This window comes from Haliotis cracherodii, unplaced genomic scaffold (genome assembly GCF_022045235.1).
Source record: "Haliotis cracherodii isolate W230 unplaced genomic scaffold, xgHalCrac1.p SCAF_1, whole genome shotgun sequence".
In the NCBI taxonomy this organism is placed as follows: domain Eukaryota; kingdom Metazoa; phylum Mollusca; class Gastropoda; order Lepetellida; family Haliotidae; genus Haliotis; species Haliotis cracherodii.
In genome coordinates, this window is record NW_027266264.1 from 12,256,328 (window position 1) to 12,280,042 (window position 23,715).

At 40.1% G+C, this 23,715-nt stretch overlaps 1 protein-coding gene and 1 pseudogene across 4 annotated transcripts in view; one reads left to right on the plus strand and one right to left on the minus strand.

Moving 5' to 3' along the window:
- LOC139472744 (titin homolog) overlaps positions 1–12,423 on the plus strand; it is a 76,382-nt gene extending 63,959 nt beyond the window's left edge. For 3 of the 4 annotated variants that reach the window (XM_071255215.1, XM_071255222.1, XM_071255233.1), the window contains 6 exons: positions 4,797–4,867; positions 5,386–5,607; positions 5,875–6,118; positions 8,410–8,573; positions 8,757–8,992; positions 10,441–12,423. In XM_071255215.1, coding sequence (XP_071111316.1) covers positions 4,797–4,867; positions 5,386–5,607; positions 5,875–6,118; positions 8,410–8,573; positions 8,757–8,992; positions 10,441–10,685 — 1,182 coding nt within the window. In that variant the 3' untranslated portion in view covers positions 10,686–12,423. Of the gene's footprint in view, positions 1–4,796; positions 4,868–5,385; positions 5,608–5,874; positions 6,119–8,409; positions 8,574–8,756; positions 8,993–10,440 lie in introns of those variants that run through there. The other variant, XM_071255228.1, reaches the window with a different exon arrangement.
- On the minus strand, positions 11,682–19,263 carry LOC139454211 (uncharacterized; annotated as a pseudogene).
- Between the last annotated feature and the right edge of the window lie 4,452 nt (positions 19,264–23,715).

Sequence of the window (23,715 nt, forward strand, 5' to 3'; positions counted from 1 at the left end):
TTGCCCCCAGCATGTTGATCTTCTTCTCATCCGTTTAGGTGATGTTCTCCGACACTTATTAACACATTTATTTCAACTTGCTCAAATATGTTTATATCATGTTCTGGTCTAGCTCATACTTTGCATGTCCTTTGTTTTGTACCACCATGCCATGTACATCATGGGATTCTAGTGGAGCCGGCGGCATCATAACGGGCATGGGGCATGTATTACCCCAAATTATCTTCAACAATTCACAGTTCCTTTGGTAGGGCATACACCTTCAACCCTTCAACCCCAATCCCCAATCAACCCCAAAACAATAAATATTTTATTTTATCAATTTGCCTTATGTTGTCTTGTCCGAATCTGAGGAAATAAATTGCAGTTATTCCATCGTGAGACGAGAGGAATGTCACTATCGCAGAATAGCGACTGACATGGTTCGGTCATTACCACCCAACCAGGTATTATGACGCCTGTGACTGCAGAAGTACACCATCCACCGAAATCAACAATACCGGAGGATTTTGTGAGTATCGTAACTGCTCTTATTTTTTCAGCCGCCGGACACTTCCAGACATGTTAATCTGTGACGTCGGCAACAGCACCAGCGTATCAAGATGCTATGATGGGGGTAGATTAGACGCAAGCCTTGATCCAGTCAATACCTTTGAGCTTTGTCTCTCAGTTATCTGCGCCGAGCACAGCACTTGACTACTACCCAAGCACTCCTATTACGCAAGCGACGCATGATCAGCTTAGCGCTGTTCCAACATATCCAGCATAGACCTGCGCCCAGTGCAGCGTCTGACTGCTACCCAAGCGCTCCTATTACGCAAGCGTCGCACGATCAGCTTAGCGCTGTTCCAACATATCCAGACCTGCACTGAGCGCAGCGTCTGTGACCAATCAAGGTCTCTACAGTGACGTTAGCCCAAAGGCTTACAGTGTACTCGGTTACGTAACCGGCACATGATCAGCTTAGCACATGTACCTGATTGGGTAGCAGACCATCTCGTGTCAGTAACGCCCTCCCTTGATAACGGGGTAAATAAGAGGGACACCACAAGGTCATTGGAGGAAGACTTCTCCAAAACTCTGATTTGCTCCGTCATTTAAGCGACCAATATTGTCAATGTTTGCAGTGGATCAGAATCTATTTGAGGATAACCCTATCTGATTAGATCACTTCCAAACTATGGTGTTTTTCCTACAGCATCAGTTTGACCACAGGAAAATTCATCTTGAGACCGTTCTGACGGAGATTACCGTTACACCCAAGACTTTATAGTGTTTCCAACTAAGATTCTAGTTTCAAGGGCAGTCTATTACGTCAATCTTGGTCATCTACTCCTCTGTTCAACGAACAGATCGCAGACACGCACGTCAAGTTCCCAAAAAGCTTAGAAAGTCTAAGCGGGCTGGCAAGTCAGGAAATTATAAACCTAGACGCACGTTTCTCAGGGAAGACCAGCATTCCCTTACTGGGAAAGGGCGTTGCAGAGACCAGTCTCAAGGACGATTTCATACTTATCGCACTATATCATGGTTTCCGTATACAGGTAGAGATAACCCCACCGTTGACCACAGTTTGATTGGAAAAATCCACCATAGACATACTGTTGGTAAGAAGAGCTGTAGAGTTGATTCACAACCCAGTCTTTACACCGGGGTTTTATCCTCACATCTACCTGGTACTCATGAAGAACCCAGACAAGATGAGAATGTTCCACAATCTCTCTGTGTTAAACAAACGTTTTATTCTTGATCAGTCTTGACTATCCATCCAAACCGTAGACTTTTCAGGTCCAGTTCATTAGGGTTCACTGCCAATTGTAGTATTTCCCATTTGACATGTCAGTGACACTTATGGCTATTTACAGGAGTAATGAAGCCAATAACTGTATCTACACGTAACGAACACTTGGTTCGAGTCGTAGATGGAGGGCGATCTACTGTATCATCAACAAATGTCAATAACTGGGCAATCAACGAGGCGAAGTCAGGAGTATTCTCCTTCCTATTGACTTCAGTTCATAGGAGACCTGTTCAAGACAGACCAGGATATCCTATCTGTACTGAGGGACAGATGCCACAAGTTTCTACTTCTGTTGTCATCTACTCTACACCAACCACACACACTTCGCCAGTGGCAAGTGTTGCTAGGGTTAATCACCTCGGCACAGGAGTTAACTAGCATGGGCCGCTTACAACTGCGACCAATTCAATTTTTTCCTGAAACCTTACATCAGGAGTCAGGATCCACTCAAGGCCATCACTCTCGCCACTAAGCTAGGGCCTTACCTCAATTTGTGGCGTTGAATGTCTTCGGAGTCTCTTTATTCGGGTTTTCCCCGATTACACACCTGTTTGTTGACGTCCCCTTTCAGGGGTGGGGTCTTCACTTACAAGACCAGATAAGCTCAGGGCTATGGCCTGGCTCTCAATGGAAGTGGCACATAAACAACTTGGGGTTGGAAGCTTTAATTCGGGCTATATCACACTGGCAGAATCAACTACAGTTAGCCCGACTCGCAATATCCACAGACAACATCACTGCGGTGTGGTGCCTGTGCAAAAGGGGAACAACACACTCCCACTCTCTACTTCTACAGACATTCAGACTTGTTCCATCTAGTGGATCGGCTGTGACTAAAGTTCATAGTTCAGCACATCCCCGGATGTAGAAACATACTGGCCGATACTTTATCATGTCCAGACAGGGTGGCTCCCACCGAGTGGAAATTTCTCACAGAAGCATTCCAGTTACTACTTCAGGAATTCAGGCACCCACACATTGACTTGTTTATTACTTGCCTAGGCCACCAACTCATGACGTATATCTCCCCATTGCCAGATCCGCAGACTTTGGCAGTAGACAAGTTAAGTATCACTTGGGAAGGGCAAAAAACCTTACAACTTTCTGCCACCACTTTTACTTCCCAAGGTGATACAGGGGATCAAGGAGACAAGGTCTCTCGATCTCTCCTTTGGTCGCACCCTGGTAACCGGTAGAGGGTAGTTCGTCAAGCTCGGAAAAATCTAGCCGAAGACGACTCACTACCCCTCTCACAGTGGTCCAACCTACTCATCCACCCTCACAGCAAATTGCCTCACCCAACGTCTGCACGCATGGTTCGTCTTTAAAAGGCGTTTAAGTGCCAAGGGTTATTTCAACACGGTCAGCAAAGCTATAGCTTTAGTTCATGGGTTACTCTCCCAGAGACTATATGATAACAAGTGGGGATCACTTGAGACTTTTTACAGGGAAAAAAAAAATAATCAAACCCTACGATTGCGTCACAATTCCTAGAGGAATACCTCCTACTTTGCGTACCCCAAAACACTTGGAAGGTAGCACCATTACTACGTAATTGGCTGCAATTATCTTAGTGTTGGCCGTTCCAGAAAAACACAATGTGATTAAGGTCACGTTACACTCTCGGTATAGTATAGAGAGCTCCGCGAACAGGCTATCGCTGTGAGGAGCTTGCCTCATTTCATGACCTCACCAAGGAAACAATGGTTTCTCTTGGCATAAGCAAAGGCGGTACAGGTGAGCGAACTACATTTTGTCAACTCAACCCGGATCCGTTTTGAGCATGGGACGCACGGAACAAGACATCTAGGGTTATGCTGGGCCAACCTGACCATTCCTTCACCATCCCACCGATATCGACTATTGTGGGAATCGTACATGGTGAAGTTCTCCTAAGCTTGGTGCGAGAAGTTCGAGTTTTCATTAGGCGTGGTTCGAGGAAGCGGTCATTGATACCCGTATTTACTTCGTCAATAACTGAAGTTAGTCTCATAGTCGCAAACACCATATCTCTATGGTTACGCACAGTGATCCTTCAGGCCTACGAGATCACCAAACAGTACTCGCCGAGAGCGAATTACCCTAAAGATCTCAGGGTGTCAGCCTTACCAGGGCTCAACAAGGCAATTTTGGTTTTGGAACAATCACAGAAGGATATTTCTGGAGATTCTACACAGATTTTTGTTAGTCATAACCTTCGCGTTGGGGCTCTCGAGGATGTCGAAGACGTGCGAAGTTGTTGTTATCCTGCAGGTTGCCAACCCCTGATGCAAATAATGAACTCGCCCTATACAGAGCCAGTCAACTTCCATGTGCAGTCACTCAGTCGCCGCCAGTGGAAGAATATTAGACAATCTTGTTTGTCAGCGACGGCTCTATGACGTAGTAAGTAAAGAATTAGCTGAATAGCTATTATTTTCTTTATTACTAAGCATGTATAGGGAATTTCTCTTTAATTCCTATGTTCAATCTTTTTTATTTTTGAACAACCCTACCGTAATGGCGTTGTTTTTTTAACTTTTCCGCTTCACGGTTTATCGACCAACTGGTGTCGTATTGCAGGGTGTGAATTATTGAGGTTTCTGTATTCCGAAGGTTTACCCACCTCCAAACCGTCCGATACAGATGCATTAAGGAGTAATGCAGGATAAGTAAAACATTTATAAAAATCTATATATTTTTTACATTTATATACTTATCCTGCATTACTACGTTTGCCTCCCCACTTTGGCTTCAGAAACCTCAAAAGTATGTTTTTCTAAGAGCTTGGGCGACAGGCAGTGATGTGAAGATGACCTTAGGTGTCATCAAGGTCACAGGACAGCGACAGAAGGCCACTGATTGGGACTTTAGAACAACAACTTTATTTCTTCACCCAGGACCTTCGCAGCCCTGTCCTTCTGGTTGTCGTAAGTAAGCAGTGAATGCATTAAGGAGTAATGCAGGATAAGTATACAAATGTAAAAAATATTTAGATTATACTAAATTTGTTTAGGAATCAGATGATGACGACAAGCTGCCAGATCCACAACTTACAGATCCACAACTTACCTCCACAAAGGACAGGTAAACTACCCAGTGCCTTGTGTGTAATCAAACATTAATTACGTATGTTAGAACTTAAATACAAAACCACAATGACCAAATCTAATGGGATAAAACACGATATAAACCTAAAGTCCTCCCTTGACGTATGTCTTCTTGTTTGCAAACTACTTGCTTGTGCAGACACAAATGACCTGGATGAACACTCCTCATGATATGGCTAAAATATGACCAATGTGATTTAGTATTAACTCACATACTATATTAACAGGTTATGGATCAAATGGCACTCATATGGCATGTTTTCCTAAAAATGTGGTCAAAATGGATTTTCCTAAAAATGTGGTCAAAACGTATTTATTGTATGGCTGTATATGATCATATGTATGAGATGAGTCCGTTTCATGTAATGTGTTGCCAACATGAATGAATTGGATCGGCGTAGATTCATACTACTCACTAAATATGTTCACTGTAATTTGACCATTATATCCTGTTGAATATGTTTGCTTTATTTGCTACTTTCTTTGTCTTTTAAGTCTTACTCCCAGCGAGATAATTAAGGTATGGAGGAGTGAGGTGGTGATGGAAGGAACCCAGCCCGTGCTTATCCAGCGAAAAAGGGTGCTGCAGACAGCACGGAGGGCAGTCCTTAGTTCAGACTTTGACTTCTGGCGCAGGGTCTATGTCACATTTTTTAACGAAGGCGTGGGCTTAGAAGACGGTGCAGATGATGGTGGACTAAGGCGGGAATTTTTTACGTAAGTGTTTGATACAGGAATGGGTCCGAATGTTTACTATTACTCACTACGACAGTACTTAAGTGAGAGGCACAGATGTGGGAATAGATATTGTATGTAACTATGAGACAAAGCAAACAGAAAACACCAACAGTGTCACATAGCCATTGTCTTTGAAAGGTATGTACATTGATTTTTAAAATTTGAACTGCAAGTTTCTCTATGGTCTTTTTCGCAGTCCGGATTCATTTGTTTACTGACATGTCTTCATTCTTTACAATATTCTAGCGAACTGATGAAAGAATTAAAGGCCAATATCTTGGAAGGATCATCATTCCGACACGATGTGGGAGCACTTGAAGCTGGCCGCTACAGGGAAGCTGGAAAAATGGTCGCGTGGAGTGTGCTCAATGGCGGACCCGGCTTTCCATTCTTCAGCAGATCAGCTTATGCTTTCCTAGTTGGGCGTGAGGTTGGAGACATCCGGCGGGATGATGTACCTGATTTGTATGTCCATGACAAGCTGCATAAGGCAAGAAAACATATGGTATTTTCATCAGAGGATAAAATAATGGTATAGTTTAAGTAAGAATAAGATGTATGGATGAACAACTTCTTTAGTACAATGTTTCGGTTTAGGCTTATCAAGCAAGTGATGTACTGAGTAAGGTTGACAAGTATATGTGTACAGGAATGAGGAAGTGTTAATACAGTTGAGTAGATTAGGCTGTAGTTACACTGTTATTAACACAAACGTGGGATGATATAACGTAAACATTGTAACAGGTGAAGCCAGTAGTATTAAGGGATGACAAGAAGAAGAAGAGAAGAAGAAGATGAAGAATATTTTATCATAGTGTCACTCGCTGTACAGATAAAATGACAAGGCAAGAATGTAAAAACTCAGCGGCCGGTCGAAATGGCCTACGATACAATAAAAGACTCATAAAAACAATATTTTATATATATACACACCACATTAAATAGTAATTATGAAAATAACATTCATAATATTATCCCCTGTACAAACATCCTATATACACACAACCACATCCATTTCCACATCCAGGCCTTCACTCACAGCAGCTTACGCAAACCTCTCAAACACACCCGCTCACTCGGACACATCCAAACCCTCATTGACATCCGTTCAATGACATCCGAACCCTCACCCTAACACACACCCTATTTCTAAAACATAACCTACCTGTATCCATTCCCGCATCCATACTAACTACCTTATATGCATTATCAACCACGTCCTCACTCACATCCACATCCTTTCCCACTTCCACAAAAAAGAAGCATCATCCACGTACAAATACACAAACAAAGTAACAATCCACTGTCACATATATACACTCCCAACTAAACAACACACATACAGATTATCCCGACAATACGAAACAAGCATACAGCACAATCTTACGAGCCAGTCACTTATCACAACTCACACCAGCTCCATACATCAACCATACAACAAAGCAAAACAACATGATAGATGATAAGAATTTAAAATTTCCTGTTATTAATAACAAAATATAAGGAGTATATATGTTCTACAGTGTTGCGCTCACTAAGGAATCTATTCTGCTCCTCGACCAAAATAGTATCACGTTCAAGCCACTTTGTAAACCGTGTGTTTAAAGTATCAGAATAAACTTTACAGTTGTATCCTAGTGGGTCGCGGGGATCGGCATCTGGTTTCAGGATTGGTGAAATAATACTATGGCGCCAAACATCAGGACAGGTATTATATTCAAAACAAAAAGTAAAAAGCCTTAGCAAAATTTCCATACAGGAACTATTTTTGAGCGCTTCTGCAGGTATAACATAGAATCCCGCCGCTTTGCCACATTTAACACGGGCGAGTGCATTTACAACCTCTTCACGAGATATTGGTAGATTTAGGTGACACCAGTAGTATGTACAAAAGGTTTCTGACTGATTGGCATCTTTCAAGACCACCAAAGCTAAGTCTCCACAATGGACTCTAAACTATGTCATTATCCTTTTGTTTATCCTCCAGGCTTGCCTATTAAGATGTTTACCTTATATCATCCCTTTTGTGTACATAGAGGCTCTGTACATCTCTTACTTGATAACAGTGTTAGAACCTACACTGATACGTCGCTCCTTATTGTAATAAAGAAGTTGTTCATTTTCATATCTTATCCTTATTTAGTACTCCAACTTCTAAATGCATATCAAAGAAGAATTAATTGATTAAAATGATAGGTCGGATGTTGATAAAAGAACAAGTATCTGCCAATTATATGTTAAATTTAAGGACTCCATATTATTAAATTATCTCGAAATGTACCTAACTGACAATTTATTTTTGTTTATTGCACCACGTATCTGTCGTGAGATTTGAGCATCTCTTAAATCTCTGTGGGGATGAAGCTGAAATGTGTGATGAATGTTGGTTCTAAACATGTATTAGCTCTCGGCCCTCACAATGATTGCTGAGGGACACTAGTCTTATGTCTATATACGTGTAATTCGGTTGGTATCTTGTGTGCAAACAAATGTGACCCTTTTAGCAGTGAAACTTTGGGAAGCCTCATGTGCAGAGCCCATGTCCAAGGCATAAGTTGAGTTCAGTTTATTGGCTCCATTGCTGCAACTCGTTTTGAACATGTCCTCATATATTTCCACTTATTCAATGGGTCCATGTATAAGTTAGATATTAGCATAAACAGAATGTTACTAGATATTGTCGCCCCATTGATAAATACGTTATTACTTTGATTATACCTTTCACAAATATTCTACATTCTGATTTATAATATACCTACTTTGAAATGTTTTCAAAAACAGATACTGGCCTGTGACACAACCGATGCACTCCGGATTGTGTGCCAAAACAAGGAGATGACAGCCTGGATTCTAGATTCAGGCGTCACGAAACCCATATGCCACCTTGAGGTAGATGACAAGGAAGACTTGGTGCGTCAGCTTTTCAAGTCACACATGTTTTACAGGTGAGTTTTCATGAGGACATGTTCACATATATTTTCATACAGTTTAACTCTCCTAGCCAGAAAGCCACTTTACTGATTTCCAGTGATTTACCCGGTTCTCGTAGTAAGTATCTTATTAGTCCACCAACAATTTCAGAAGGTGGAATATTAAAGTATATCTAATGCTAACTGTTCCATTAACAGGGTTCATGCTGAGATTCAACAGTTCTGTTTGGGACTTCAGGACATGGCGTTTCTACAGTATGTGACAGGATCACCCGAAACTACAGAAAGCATGTTTGTCGACAATGATGGGCCTGTAACGTATCGTCAACTAAAGTCAATGTACTCCGCAGATCTATCCCCCTCTGGCTCTAACAACAGATCCAAAGAAGATGACACATTGTTTGCCTTTGAAGATTATCTGAGGGATTGTGAGAGTAAGTAATTGATTAAGATATCAATAGTGAACATTCTCAACTAAATGGTACAAATGACAGACGGGAGGTTAAAACAAAATCAGAGGTAAAATGGAGGTTCTGTGAAAAGTTTGTTTGAAGAAATAAAGATATGCATAAAACCATAGACTTGATGCTTTGGCATTTACTTCACATATTACAAGCTAGCCTGTGAGCATACATCATCATGCCAACAGACAATAGAACACACATTTCTTGAATTGTTATACTTTCAACTGATGTCGGACAGCAACTTTGAGAGAACAGCTTTGTCCCATCGACAATTTCGCTGTACATGTCAATGTTTGTACAACTTGTTTATATATGAAGTAAAAGATACTGTCCTTTCCAAAATGAATATCCATGTTTTATGGGTGAATATCAATCAATACGATATGACGACGCAAATTGTAGGAATGTTGTAACGTATCAACTTAAAATGTCGCACAAGAGATAATGAGTTAGAAATATTTTAATATTACGACTTTTCATGTGTTCTTTACCATGGCATACGATCACAATTCTTCACCATCCATTTATCTTTTTGTACCCTTGTGTCTTGAAAAGATTAAAGAACTGTCAACGTATCTGTTGCATCTTTTGCCGAATAACCCCAACCGAGTGTCTTTATATATATATCAAATATATCAGCTAATGTCAATAAAAGTAACAAGGCCCCGAGGCAGGTCTGTGACGTGGTCTACGTTTAGTGACGAGTGCTAGTTGATATTCATCCTAAAAGGCACTCGGGTTGGATTTTATTCATTATACAATATTACGTCACGACACAACAGCGTATTGTTTCCGTCATCCGGACGGCATTGTTGATGTCATTCGAATCTTATTGTGATGTGAGGTCGGATTGACGCCACACTAGAAACGACGTCATAGCTGAAGATTGTTGACGTCATTCGACAAATTGTGGTTCCACTGTTGCGTCCTGCTGTTCTTATAGGTATACAACTAAAATTCGTCTCTGTGTGTACACATAATTTTCAGTAATATATAGAACATTATATTCGTGTTCATGTGATACTATGTTTATGACACAAGTGCCGACATTCCGGTATTTGCCTCACTCTCGCTAGGGAAATATCGGAATATAGACACTCGCCCTGCGCGCTTCATATAATACTAGGTCTATGACGTAAGTGACGCAGATGTCATATGTTCGCATAAGGGTAAGATGAAACCAGAGTTTAATGCTCTATGTACTTGAATAGTAAATATAGTGTATGTTCTTTGAGGGGACTTATAAATGAGAGGAACAAATTCAAATGTAGGCTGTGAATAAAGTTTTAAGTAGAATAAACTAATGTCATATGTATCCATGTGATTTTACATAAATCTGACGACCCCAACACGTACGAATGCTTCTCATGTCAATATACTTTTTAGACATCAAATATAGTGCTTACATCATGTTTCAGACGAAGACAGCACAGTAACAGTACCTGACGTACTCAGGTTTTGGACAGGATCCGAGCGAGTCCCACCTATAGGCTTTGACAACAAGTTGTCTATTACTTTTGTCCCGGATAGAAGACCAGCGCCACTTCCAGTTGCCCGTACTTGTGGTTTGGTTCTCGAGCTCATGCGAGGATTTGAGGCAGACAAGTTTGCAGAAAAAATGACCTATGCTATCAATCACAGCGGTGGATTTTTCATAATTTAAATATGAATTTCAACTCCCCAAATATACTGAACAGCATTGAAAACGCACCAGCAATAAATCTTGAAATATAACAAAAATAATTTGAGCAATGACTGATTTTGATTAGAAAAGACATAGACAGATTATTAAGAAAGACGACAAAGGAAACGGGAATACCACACAGTAATTACAATCACGTCATCAGTGTAAGGAAGACATAGGGTTCAAATGACAAGTCAATATCTGATATGTCCGCCATTGACAGCAACACAGGCCATGCAACGTCTTTTCATTGATCGAATAAGTCTGCGAATAGTATTCTGGGGCATTCCACTGTTGACGTAGTGTATCTTCAAGTACTCTCAAGTTCTGTACTTGCGCACGACGTGAGAGGCGTTGACCCAGGTAATCACATAGATGTTCAATTGGCGATAGATCAGGTGACAGGGCTGGCCATGGAAGCAGATGCACATTATTGTTCGCTAGGTACTGTGTTGAAACACGTGCTGTGTGCGCTCTTGCATTATCTTGCTGGAAGGTGTGCATATCCTGGTGCTGATGAAAGAATGGGATGACGTGATTTGTCAATGTTATTCCTGTAGTAAAGGGCATTAAATCTTCCACGACAAACATAGAGCTCTGTTCGATGGTTATGACTGATACCGCCCCACACCATGACACTCCTTTCCCCCCCCATCGATCTGACTGTACAACGCAATCATTGTGGTAACGTTCTCCACGTCGATGCCACACTCGCAGTCGACCATCAGTATTCCGTAAATGAAAACGGGACTCATCAGAGAACAGCACAGCATGCCACTGCCGCAATCTCAAATGAAGATGGCTTTTGGCCCAACGCAGACGTTCATTTCAATGTCGATCAGTGAGTATGGGTCAAACACGTGAACATCGAGTACGTAGCCCTGCTGAGCGGAGACGTCGACGTACGGTGTCAGCACTGATCAAATCCGTCGGCCTTGTACGGTTGCTGCAGTCCTGGTGGCCGGAAGTGTACGATCACAAAGATGCCGAGGAACAATATGGCGATCCTGACGTGGTGTAGTTACACGACGTTGACCCGAACGTGGTCGATCTCTGGTGGTTCTTGTCTGCTGGTATCTGTTCAGTAGCCTGAGGACTGTTGAATGATGGCATTGAAACTGTTGTGCAACGACTCAACTTTCACGTTCCTCTGCTGTTAATCTTGGCATTTCTTGTGTCAGTACCCTTTTCGTCTGCAGCAACAAGTGGCTTTTAAAAGTATGTCTTTTATAGCCCTATTCTGCATGCTTCCCGTGAAACAAAACACGTTTTCCATGATGTGCAGGCAATTTGTTGGGTTTTGGCGATTTTGCTCACAAAAAAATTAGGAATGAGTTTTGACAGGGCTGTTCTTCTTCATGCTTCGTCCAGAACGTCGTATATTTCTCATTCACTTATATATTTTCATAAGACTTAAGCCAGGATAAAAATACATCCATTTTCATTGTGGTGCGTTTTCAATGCTGTTCAGTTTATTTTGTTTGTAGGTTATTGAGATGGATATTCTATTATTTGCAAACTTTTCAACTGTTTATTCAAATTATATTCAAGATGAGGTCATTTTTCAAACCACTGATTTAGTTTTTTGCTCTTTTTTCTTTCAAGGGGGATTAAGACAATCATTTCATATGTGAAGGATAAATGTATAGTATGCATTTTAGTCAGTGAAGCTTGTATGGGATTTCTTGAAACTTAAATTGATGTAGGTTATGCAACAACAAACCAAATAAAAAACTTTTCAGTGAATGAATGAATATTGTTATTGTAGCGATGTATATCATCACAGTTTATAACTTTGTGTATGTGTATGGCCATAAGGACTCTGATGTCAAGTCAGCTTATATCGTGGCCTGTTTCCCTGTTGTGCCTCATGAACAGTCGACCACATGCTATTCCCACAAATGGTCACAACTCGATTTGATCAAGAGGATCGATACATTTTTTTTGTAGTAGGACGCAACTCATATGTTTTGCAATATTTTATATTTTGACAATGATCATAACTTATCATATTGCATATTAAATTATGCAAATGTTTACTCCTCTGAAAATATTTTGTATGGAAGCGTATTCGTGAAACAGTCTAAAAAAAGCATCATTTTGTACATAGAAATACTATGTGTGATGTTATAATCTAACGTAGCATTACTCACAGTGATATTGTGATATTGTCTTTTGAATTAGTGGCCCTAGTTAAATTCATGGAGAAAAGGTGATTACTTAATTACTGTTCATTCTATAGTAGATAATACTTATGCTATAGCATCATATACATAGATGAAAGTATCTTCTATGTAGATATCAGTAGTTTCAACTACATAGATGAAGGTATCATGAACGGAAATGAAGTAAAATCTATGTAGATGTAAGAAGCCTCTACGTTGATAACTATTTATACTGGGGATGATATAAGATTCCATACTTTTGTCAGTATTTGTGTGGAAAATATTTGAATATCAAAGCTGCAGCAACTTTCCGTAAGTGTATGTCCTAATTGATATTTTCGTTGTTGATTACATGCACAGGTATCGCGACACTATTTGCTTTTCTTGTAATACATTCTTTAGCGTTTAATCATTATTACCAAATAACAAACAACAAAGTGGGCTCTTTGCTCGAGCGAAATTTAAATACAGCTGTATGGATAAATTATGTACCAATACTTCTGTCGTGTCGGGTTAACTACACTGCAGTCGTGCTGAGTTGGGGTGGTGGGGTAGGCTAGTGGTTAAAGCGTAAGCTCGTAAAGCCGAAGACCAGGGTTCGATTTCGACATGGGTACAATGTGTGAAGCCCATTTCTGGTGAACCCTATCGTGATATTGCTGAAATATTGCTAAAAGCGTCATAAAAACATACTGATTCACTCATGTTGTGTATTTCAGTATCGCCTCCATGTGTTCCACAAACGTACCATACATTTCTGGCATGCTGTACATCAAATCTGGTCTCCCATAAAGCTGACCGTTTACCCGCCTCGGCAGATGTGTATTCCAGTCGTTTCTTATTCTGTTTAGATCCGCCTGAATCACGTGCATACAGCTGTATCGGAGACAGTCCCTTACAAGACAAAATCAGTACATGGAAACGTTTATATTAAAACTAAGGGACAGGGCATGGTTATCAACAGAGTTTAATCCTCAAAAACATGAACCCCATTCTACCATGACAAAATTACTTGCGAACTCCAGTATCAGTGAAAACACTGAGAATAGCGGAATGGATTGAGTTCAATGTTTTGAGTGGGTTGTCGATCTGAATTAAAGAGATAATATATCCCAATAATATCCCCCAAACCAAACATGGCGCTTGTTTGCACAAACATATTTTTTTCACATCGAAATACGTCACTCGCAAATATGACAGACATCAAAAGTGTATATCAAAGGTACTTGTCCGCTATAAAAAAAACTAAACAAGCCCGCCATGTTTTCATTGTTCACACATCACTGTTATAATGTCATACAGCTAATTTTGACGCAGAAAATCAGAAAATCTAGCGTCATACTTGGCTATTGAGAAGGGATATATTAAGCTGTCTGTGGCTCTTTAAAACTATATAATACGATTTCACCTGACTACACAGAACGAGAGATACGAAGACACAGGGGACCCTAACGTTTTGGAGAAGCTGTGATAGACCTCAAACACCCTCTATACTTTTATCTTGTTTTGACAGGTAAACAAAGAGACAAAACCCTTTCTATATCCAATAGAAATGTCTGCATAAAGCAGAGACGATTGTACAGTTCCGACTATATCATGAGCACCTGTTTATCAATCACTGTCAAATAGTAATAATACCAGGTGTTCGCGAATAGGGTAGCACTTCCTGTCCCACCGGTGGCACCCGTCATAAACACATGCAAAGGCAAGTCAATTGTTCACCTGAACAAACATGGGAACATATGATACAAGTCAAAATAAGGAATTGCATCAGACATCATATTTGTCACTGGTGAATCAAACGTGGAAATATCATCCACATGTCTACCATAAACATTTTGATAGCTTTACTGATGCCTCGAATGTTGTAATTTGATCGTATGGTGCTCTTTCAAATCTTGGTAGAAAGAGCATGCTAGACTGTATCTCAAAAGCGAAATATGAACGCCAAAGGATGGAGCTGCTGGAATTTTGCTGGACATGAAGGAGATGAGGAGATCTCACTCGTCTCCTTTATTTCTAGTTAAGTTGGATAAATCAATGGAAGGGAATTGGCTACTTGATTGTTATTGAACGATGTCAGATGATCGGTATACCTGAAGCTTAACTTAAACCTTTCTTGGCCAAATTACCTTTTTTTACTTTGCCAATCCTAGCAGAATTTCCAATTCATATGCTTAAGGAAACAGATCCGTAAGAAGCGGAGCACAATTGGTGCCCATGGGGATGACTTCTTTTTGCCTAAATGTCTTGCCACCAAATTATACGTTGATGTTATCGATGAGGAAGTCCAGCATTTCACATTTTGTTTTCTCAGTAAACTTCAGATGGCATTTGCTTTCATCTTTCACAAATTGTCCTGAACCTCTGAGTGAGTGAGTATAGTTTTACGTCGCTTTTAGCAATATTCCAGCAATATCACGGCGGGGGACACCAGTAATGGGCTTCACACATTGTACCCATGTCGGGCCTGAACCTCTCAATAGAGTTACGTAACTGGATCAGTGCTCACCAAGTTATGTAACAAAAGTCACATGGATCACGGAATGATTTTCGTCCTTATTGTCATGTGGGACAGTGATGCACAAAGTTGAGACATGGAAGATCACCGTGTTAGTGTTTCCACCATATTCAAACTTACTTCAAAAGCATTTGAAAATCATAACGAATTCAGTGAATGACTGCATCCTACGCACGGATCTTAGTTAATCAAAAGGATCTCATGACGGAGTCATTGTCTTCATAACTGTAGCATAGTTTGTACCTACCTTTCAAATTGATGGCATTTGTGTTCTGTAAATCTTTGAAAAGATCTATCCAGAAAGCAATGCCACCTTCCTTCATGGATCTCCACCATCTTTCTATCCTCTGTAATGAATAAAGGTAGTTATGAGTACTTACGCCGAGTACTTAAACGGTTTGTTTATGTCATTCCAGAAACTTTAAGGAAGACACCTAGATGAAATTCAATAAATATCACTCGTCGTTTGGCAACATGGTACGCAATGATTTCTAATTCTTGGACCTTGACACGAAGTTTTGACATCTCTTAACTAACAGGCAATTACTCCTTAATACAAGTTGTGGGAATGGAGAGAGCATTTGGTAGAGCAGGATATGAGTACCTTTTGCACTGATCTTCAGTGAAAGTTATATTATAAGTCTCAGCACTATATAGCCTTGTACGCTTTGTGGACTGTTACACTGAAGGTTTTAATCATTCATGTTTTGTTGAACATATGATCGAAAAGTGTTTTGTTTGTTTGTTGTTTAACGCCGCACTCAGCAATATTCCAGCTCTATGATGGCGGTCTGTAAATAATTGAGTCTGGACTAGACAATCCAGTGATTGACACTATGAGCATCTATCCACGCAATGATATGCATAAATCAATGCAGCAAGCGTGACAACACAATCCTGTCATTCGCCTTTTACGACAAGAAAAGAGTTTTGAGCATAATTGATTCATTTTTCACACATGGTCAATAATGCGCTCTTTCTTTGCCATTTTTTTCTTACTTGGTTTGAATTAGAACTTCCAATTATGACAGAATTCTCCCCTGCCATTTCATCAGTGTGGTGCCACCTGAATGATTTCTGTCTGTCTTCAATGACACCGTTCTCGGTCCCTGCGTCCATTCTGATGCATCTGAGGACACCTGCATGGCAGCTCAGATATTGTGTTACAACGTTACATAAAACGGAATTGTTTCACGATATTTTCATGACATATCAAAACTCACGATACGATGAAGTAATCAACTATACTAAAACAAATGAGAATTCCTCAATGTGATAGTTGAAATGAGAACAAGCCTGATAATTAATCACACCTTGACACACACACACATACATGTGCTATGATACAAACACATGAAAACGGCATTGTGATGCCCGACACAGAGTGTACCAAATGTTCTACTTCATAAGAAGTACATAATAAAGTGTCAAACTTTGCTAATGATGTGGCCAAATGTTATTTAATACAGTTTAAGAAAATTATTAAAGGGAAAGTATTACATCTATTACGAAATGGGAACAATAAACATTGAAAATGTAAACAAAGACAAAGGACGGCCGAGGGTCACTACTTCAGCGCACGACCGTTACATCCGGGTGACACATCTGGGGGGCCGACAGCAACGAGCAACACAGACAACTGCAACCATTCAAGGTCACCATTCCGGTGACACACTTCGTTAAGCGGCGGGTATCAGGTGTCATCGTCCTTACGTCGGACCCATACTGACTCAACGGGACGGCCAACAACTGCACTGGGCCGCACAGCATCTGAGTTGGCGGCGTCAACGGTCGCTATAAATTGTCTCCTCACAACCTCAAGGTTCAACCTCTCCCACTCACTTCAGAGTGTTGAAACGACGTATTGGGAGTTGTGCTAGCTTCTGTGTCGTACAGGCCAACCGATGGGGATGAGGAAGCATTATGGGGTGGGGAGGCTGCAGTTACGATCACAGGACCCCTCTGCACGTGTAATGTCAAGGTGTGACTTCTGTCGTGTACGAATATGTCTTCAGCAACCCATGCATGCCGTAAAAGCAACAATGCTTGTCGTAAGAGGCGACTAACGGGATCGGGTGGTCAGACTCACTGATGTGGTTGATACATGCTATCGTATCCCATTTGCGTTACGTGGATCGTCAGTCACTGTCTGGTCCAGACTTGATTATTTACAGACCGCCGTCATATAGCCGGAACATTGCAGAGCGCGACGTTAAACAACGAACGAACGAAGCTGTCATGTACAGGGATGATATTTTTCGTAATCACGTCAAACCCCTTTTCCTGGGTCAACTTCAACTCCAGGTCTTTCAGCAGGACAACGCTCGTCCCCATACAGTACAAGTCTCTGTGGACTTCCTCAGACTGAATAACATTCCTGTGGAGGCTTTGGCTGTCTTTGCCATTGGCGCCAGTTGAGCATTACTCTTTTCTCGGGTGGGTTTGGTGATATTTAAAAAAACACGGATGGTTTTCATCAACCAATCGACGCTTATTTGGTATCAAGTGTTTTCTCTGTTATCATTTATTGACATTATCAACATATCTTTTATAGTCTTAGCGTTAATGCAAGTAATGACCAACTTGCGTTTCTTTTGCGGTAACTTAGCTTATTTACCCGCATATGGCTCCGTGAATTTATCATAACCGTCGATATGGACGAGATAATTTGGCCCTTTGTTAATGTAGACACGCCTTTATAGCCGATGGCAAGATCTGGTGTCCACACCTGGATCTAACTCACGCTGAAGCTGGAGGACTGTATCTCGGAAAGTTTATTTTACCACTTTGAGCAGGGTTAAAAAGTGATGTTTTATGAAAGAACTGTTTGCACCTCGTGTATCACCGACCAAAACATATTAACCGCCTCCGTGGTGTAGTGGGTATCGTGGAAGGTAAGTGGGTGCGTTCATACCCTGGCCGCGGACATAAGTGCTTTTGTTTATAAAGAAAAGAAAGGGCCGGCCATTCGTTATGCAGATTGTAGCAGTGGTGCAATTCTGAGCCATCACTGCACTGGTGTGGGATGAGAGAGACAACCCTGGTCCGCGCACTTCCAAAACACCTGTCCCTTCAGTCGTAGAGAAATATATGGGAAATGTAAATTGTCTCTGTACGTGATGAAACAAAACAATAAGTTAACAATGCGGTTGGCGGCCATATTATTCCTCTTATGTTGTATGTTGTTCATTAAATTTCTTTTGGTTATTCATAAATTCTGAATAGAAGACTTAGCACATTAATGTTATTGCATTTTTACGTTCATAGACACCAATACAAATATAAATACATACACGTTTTGTCTGAAAACAAAATCACAAATATTTAGATCGACGTCACCAGTGTGTTCACCAGTGCCACATATATACTTGAAAGTCAGAAACAAACAGTCTCTATTTATAGAGAGTTTGATATTATATATTTGGATTCCAAATAACGATTTTTATTGATAACGAAATATTAAATTGGATACAGATGTGGACGACATTATTTGAAAATGGTTATGCTGGAGGTAAAATGTGAAACTTATATCTTATATGGAATAGTCTACCTGTTCAACGATAACATCTGATACGCAGTCCCCGACCTTTGATCAGAAATATACGATTCTATCTGAAGACTCTGAAAAGGAAACAATACACCATAAACTTATGAAACTGTTTTTACGATAATCGGTCACAAGCAGGTGTTTGTAAAGGCGGACCTGGAGGTTTTAGGATAGGATCTCACGTTATATATATATATAATTTTGTAAAAAAAAATTTGGTCGACGTAAAAGCAATATTTCGTATCTTTGTCAACAACGTTCACTGATCTGTGTGTTGAATCGGTATTACGAACCTGTACTGACACAGCGCACTCCAACGCCCATACCTATTATATATAAACACTGATTCCTCTTTCCCATTTAAGAACATTCAAATGCATATTATACGACCCCGCCCATGTATCGAGACACGAGACTATTCGTTATTATTGAATGAAGCGCTCATGAAATGTAAGACTTTGGGGTGTATACCTTGACACAATGTTTTAGAGCATCAGTAATTTCAAGAAGAACAATAAGTTCCTGCAGTTCCTGCAACTTCATGCAGGTATCGTATTATTGAATCATCACATAAAGCTACCATTCGTACACCATGAAAGCGTTAATGATTGAATTGACAAAGTAAGATTATTAAAGCAACGTCACGTCAAACACTTATATATAGTAAATTCCAATCTCGACCGTGCATATTGATAACCATACATCATTCGTACCTTGATCTACAAGAGTAAATATACTTCTGTTAAATAAATAATATGTTGTTAACAAAAAGAGACAGACAGACAGACAGTTAGAGAGATTTGACCAGATCAGGTGAGCTTTATGCAGTGTCCTATTCAGCGAAGCGCCCATAATATCCTTGTGTAACATGAACTTGAAATGTTTTCTAATTATTGATTTCAACAAATGGCCACAGAGTACCTGGCGGCCAAGATGGAGTTATGTGTCGGTGTCACCCGCGACAATTAATCATTCGGCCGACACACGTGATCGATAGCGCAGACAGTACCTCCAGACAACTGCCGTTCAGTCAGGGTTTCATGGGCTGAATCAACTTAGTTGTCCGCGCATGCATGTGTTTCTCTGGTAAATGCTGGCGTTTAGCTTTAAGTTGAATGGTATCATACTTGTTTTTTTATTTCCCCATTTTAAATTATTTTGATGTTTGTTCAGGTAGATTTAAACAAAGGATATTGGGAAGTTCTTTCGGTGTTATCCATTAAAGGATTTTATCATACCGAAGTTATCATAACATTATGCCTCTACTTCCATATGAACCGATTTAACATTATTCTTCAGCGGATAAGTCTACACAATTTTTACAGCTCTTTAGGACCACAGCAACATTTTACGTTGTTTGTATTTTTATATTGGTTTACTGTATGTAAACAATATAATTCGATCTAAATCCAAAAGTGTCAATACTGAAAACACAGAAATTTCCTGTTATCCTCGTAAGAAGATTCTTCATTTTCCATCAGGGGCGGTCGGATAGCCCAGTGATTAAAGCGTTCGCTCGTCACGCCGAAGACCCGGGTTCGATTCCCGACATGGGTACAATGTGTGAAGCCCATTTCTGGTGTGTCCCCCGCCGTGATTTTGCTGGAATAGTGCTAAAAGCGGCCTAAAACCTCACTCACTCACTCACCACCAAATCAAGACATAGGGAAACGAGCATGTAGAATGACAACAGCAGTCGTCATATCAGATCACTGCATGTTGAGCTTCCATAATGTTTCTGTTTGTCAAACATCTTGAAGACGAAACAGTCCTATAGGGGCCAGCTGATTCATTGGAACTGGTGGATAGGTTGGGTTTATTTTAAAGAAATATGTTACTTTTTATTCGCTCTTTTAGGACATATTGTCGGATCATAGGTTTTCGGACATCATACGTTTTCGGACGGACATGTTTATCGCGATTACTCGCGCTGAACGAGTAGTGTCGCGTCACACAGGCACTGTAAATACTCAGATGATGGCTTGTTTTTAAGACAAAGTTGTCTTTTATAAGTGAATGAGATGTTTAACAGTTGTTCATGTGATTAGCGAGAAAACTACGAGTGTTTCTAAAGCGTCCGAAAACCAGTAACACCGGGGTACAATATATGTGTATCCTATATCCTCTCTTTGACAAAAATAAAAACTACATCCGTAATATTTCAGCCGTGACCATTTTGACAAAATGTAAATGGGAAATCGCCCGGGGGCCGTAAGTTTCCGTGACATTTCACTCACCCAATGTCCCTATGGATTGTGCTAAGTCTTTGTTTATAGGTATCATTGAACAGACAATTCATCGGTTCAAATGGACGGACGTGTCGTGTAAAATTAGCACACTACCGTTACCCTCATTCTTCAGACATTTATGCAAATATTGAACTGTATATAATCAAGAAGTATAAAATCGGGCTTCATGGGCTACAGTTATAGAAATGTGACGTCAGTGTAACTGTATCAATGGCATGTCCATATATTTAGGCTATGGCCTTATAAAAGAAATTTATTGTCTGTATCACTGTATTCGGGTCCCGAGTCCCCCCCCCCCCCCCCCCCGAGTATGGCTCTTCCATCAACACGGTACCAATGCTCGTGGGTTTCAGAAAAGAAGTAAACGCCTGTATACACCCTGCGCCATTCCAAGCTGACACACAGTGATTTAGCTGAAATTCTCAGCTCACTCACTCACTCACCCACTCACTCACTCTGACAGATATAGAGGTGAATTTGAATTAAAAGAGAAATGTTGATGCTTTCGATGGAGGAGGATTTTCTGGAATCAATTCTTAAATTTCAAAATCTCAAGGCGTATATCATGTTCATTCTTTACGATTTATGTGCTTATCAGGTTTATTTATGCTGTAATTTCTTAAAGACATCTTGATTTAAAAACAATTAGAAAAGAATGTCCCATATTATTGATAATGTACAATGGTTGAGTTTAAGCCTGTGGGCGTTAGTAGAGTCTTGTGGCATTCGACAGAAAGTTGAATTATATAGAAACGACGCCACCCAAGACTATACAGATCACAGTGATATACATATAATTCAACTGCAAATTAAGTGTCTTGCGCAGTCATTCGAATACCAGACATATAAAAAACACTCGGTTTCTGGCCCCTCTTCTGGATCCGCCTATAAACATGATAGAATAGATATAGATTTAACACCAGTGACGTGGAACTTCATTCCATTCTTCTTTCTAAATGACCCAACAGTACATTTGAAACTCCACACCAGGATGTCGCATACAATGGTGTCGTGTCCTGAGAGAGGTCACACACGAGATCCTTGGTGCAATGCAGGGTTCAATTAACGTACATATATTGTAAGTGAGTACTGTCGCTGTTGGATCGCCATTAATAAACTGGCCTCTTTGTCAGTTGTTAGCCAACTATAAGATTAAAGGTAAAACAATTATATATTGTGTATACCCTACATGCATAGGAATCAGCTGTATAAAGATATGTAGTGATTGCGAAACATATCCAAAACGGTAGCTACAAACGATAGTTATCCATTTCTTTGATAGGCATTTAGAAGTTGGAGTACTAAGTAAGGATAAGATTTATGGATGAACAACTTCTTTATTACAACTAAGAGCGACGTTTCGGTGTAGGTTCTTACACCGTTATCAAGCAAGTGATCACGGTGTTAGAATAAACGTCGCTCTTAATTGTAATAAATAAGTTGTTCATCCATAGATCTTATCCGTACTTGATAATTATCCACACACTATACATAACTGGACCAGGTTTTATCATCCAAAACTGGCTCCCACAGGAGATATCGCTGCAATGAAATTACATCACAATGCTTTGCAGACCATTGTGACGTCACTGGTTACAATGACGTCACAATCAAATGACATCACTAACTGCTCTGCTACTGAAGCAGTTTGCAGTACTTTTTACACTGAAGACACTGCTAATTACTGTCTACAAATTGAAAAAGTTGAAAGAATTATGTTGGATGATAAATAAAATCTCACCCGAGTGTCTTTTGATATCAAATATATCAACACTCGTTAATAAAAGTGGCAAAAATCCTCGGCAAGCCTCGGAATTTTTCCACTTTTATCAACTCGTGTTGATATATTTGATAGGAGCATTGATGCACGCAATTGGGATCGATGACATACATTAACCATGTCAGCGAGCCTGACCACCCGATCCCGTTTGTCGCCTCTTAAGCTTGTATACATTTTATCAACTTCCTTAAAGAGGCTGTATATAATGCTGATATTGCATATAAGATATAAACGACTCGTGGTCGTTGTTTATCGTACATTGTAACATAAATGTAGGTATGTTCTCTGATCTGATTGGTTAAAAAGTGTTGTCGAATGAGCATAACATCGCTGAATTTTTGGGGTCTCATCACCGTGTATGTATACATTAATTAATGGAACTATTTTTGAAATCATCAACATGGAGGAACAGATGGAAATTTACCCTGACTTCCACATCGGAGATTTCGATGAAATATTGAGTGAATGGGGCGACGAGACATTTTCTGAGATAATACAAGAATTTGAAGGTAAATGAAATTTACCTTTTTCCATTAATTACAAAATCATAATCATAAATAATGTAATTTTCTTGGGTTTGGCCAAAGGAAAAAACAAAACAAAATCAATTTTTAACAGAGTAAAAAACATTTATTGCAACTCTATAATGACTTTCATACACCCACCTAATTTTGTTCTTATTATAACCCACAAAAAGCTGTTGAAGCTGAAAACCGTTCTGAGATGGCCCCTGAACTAGGAAATACA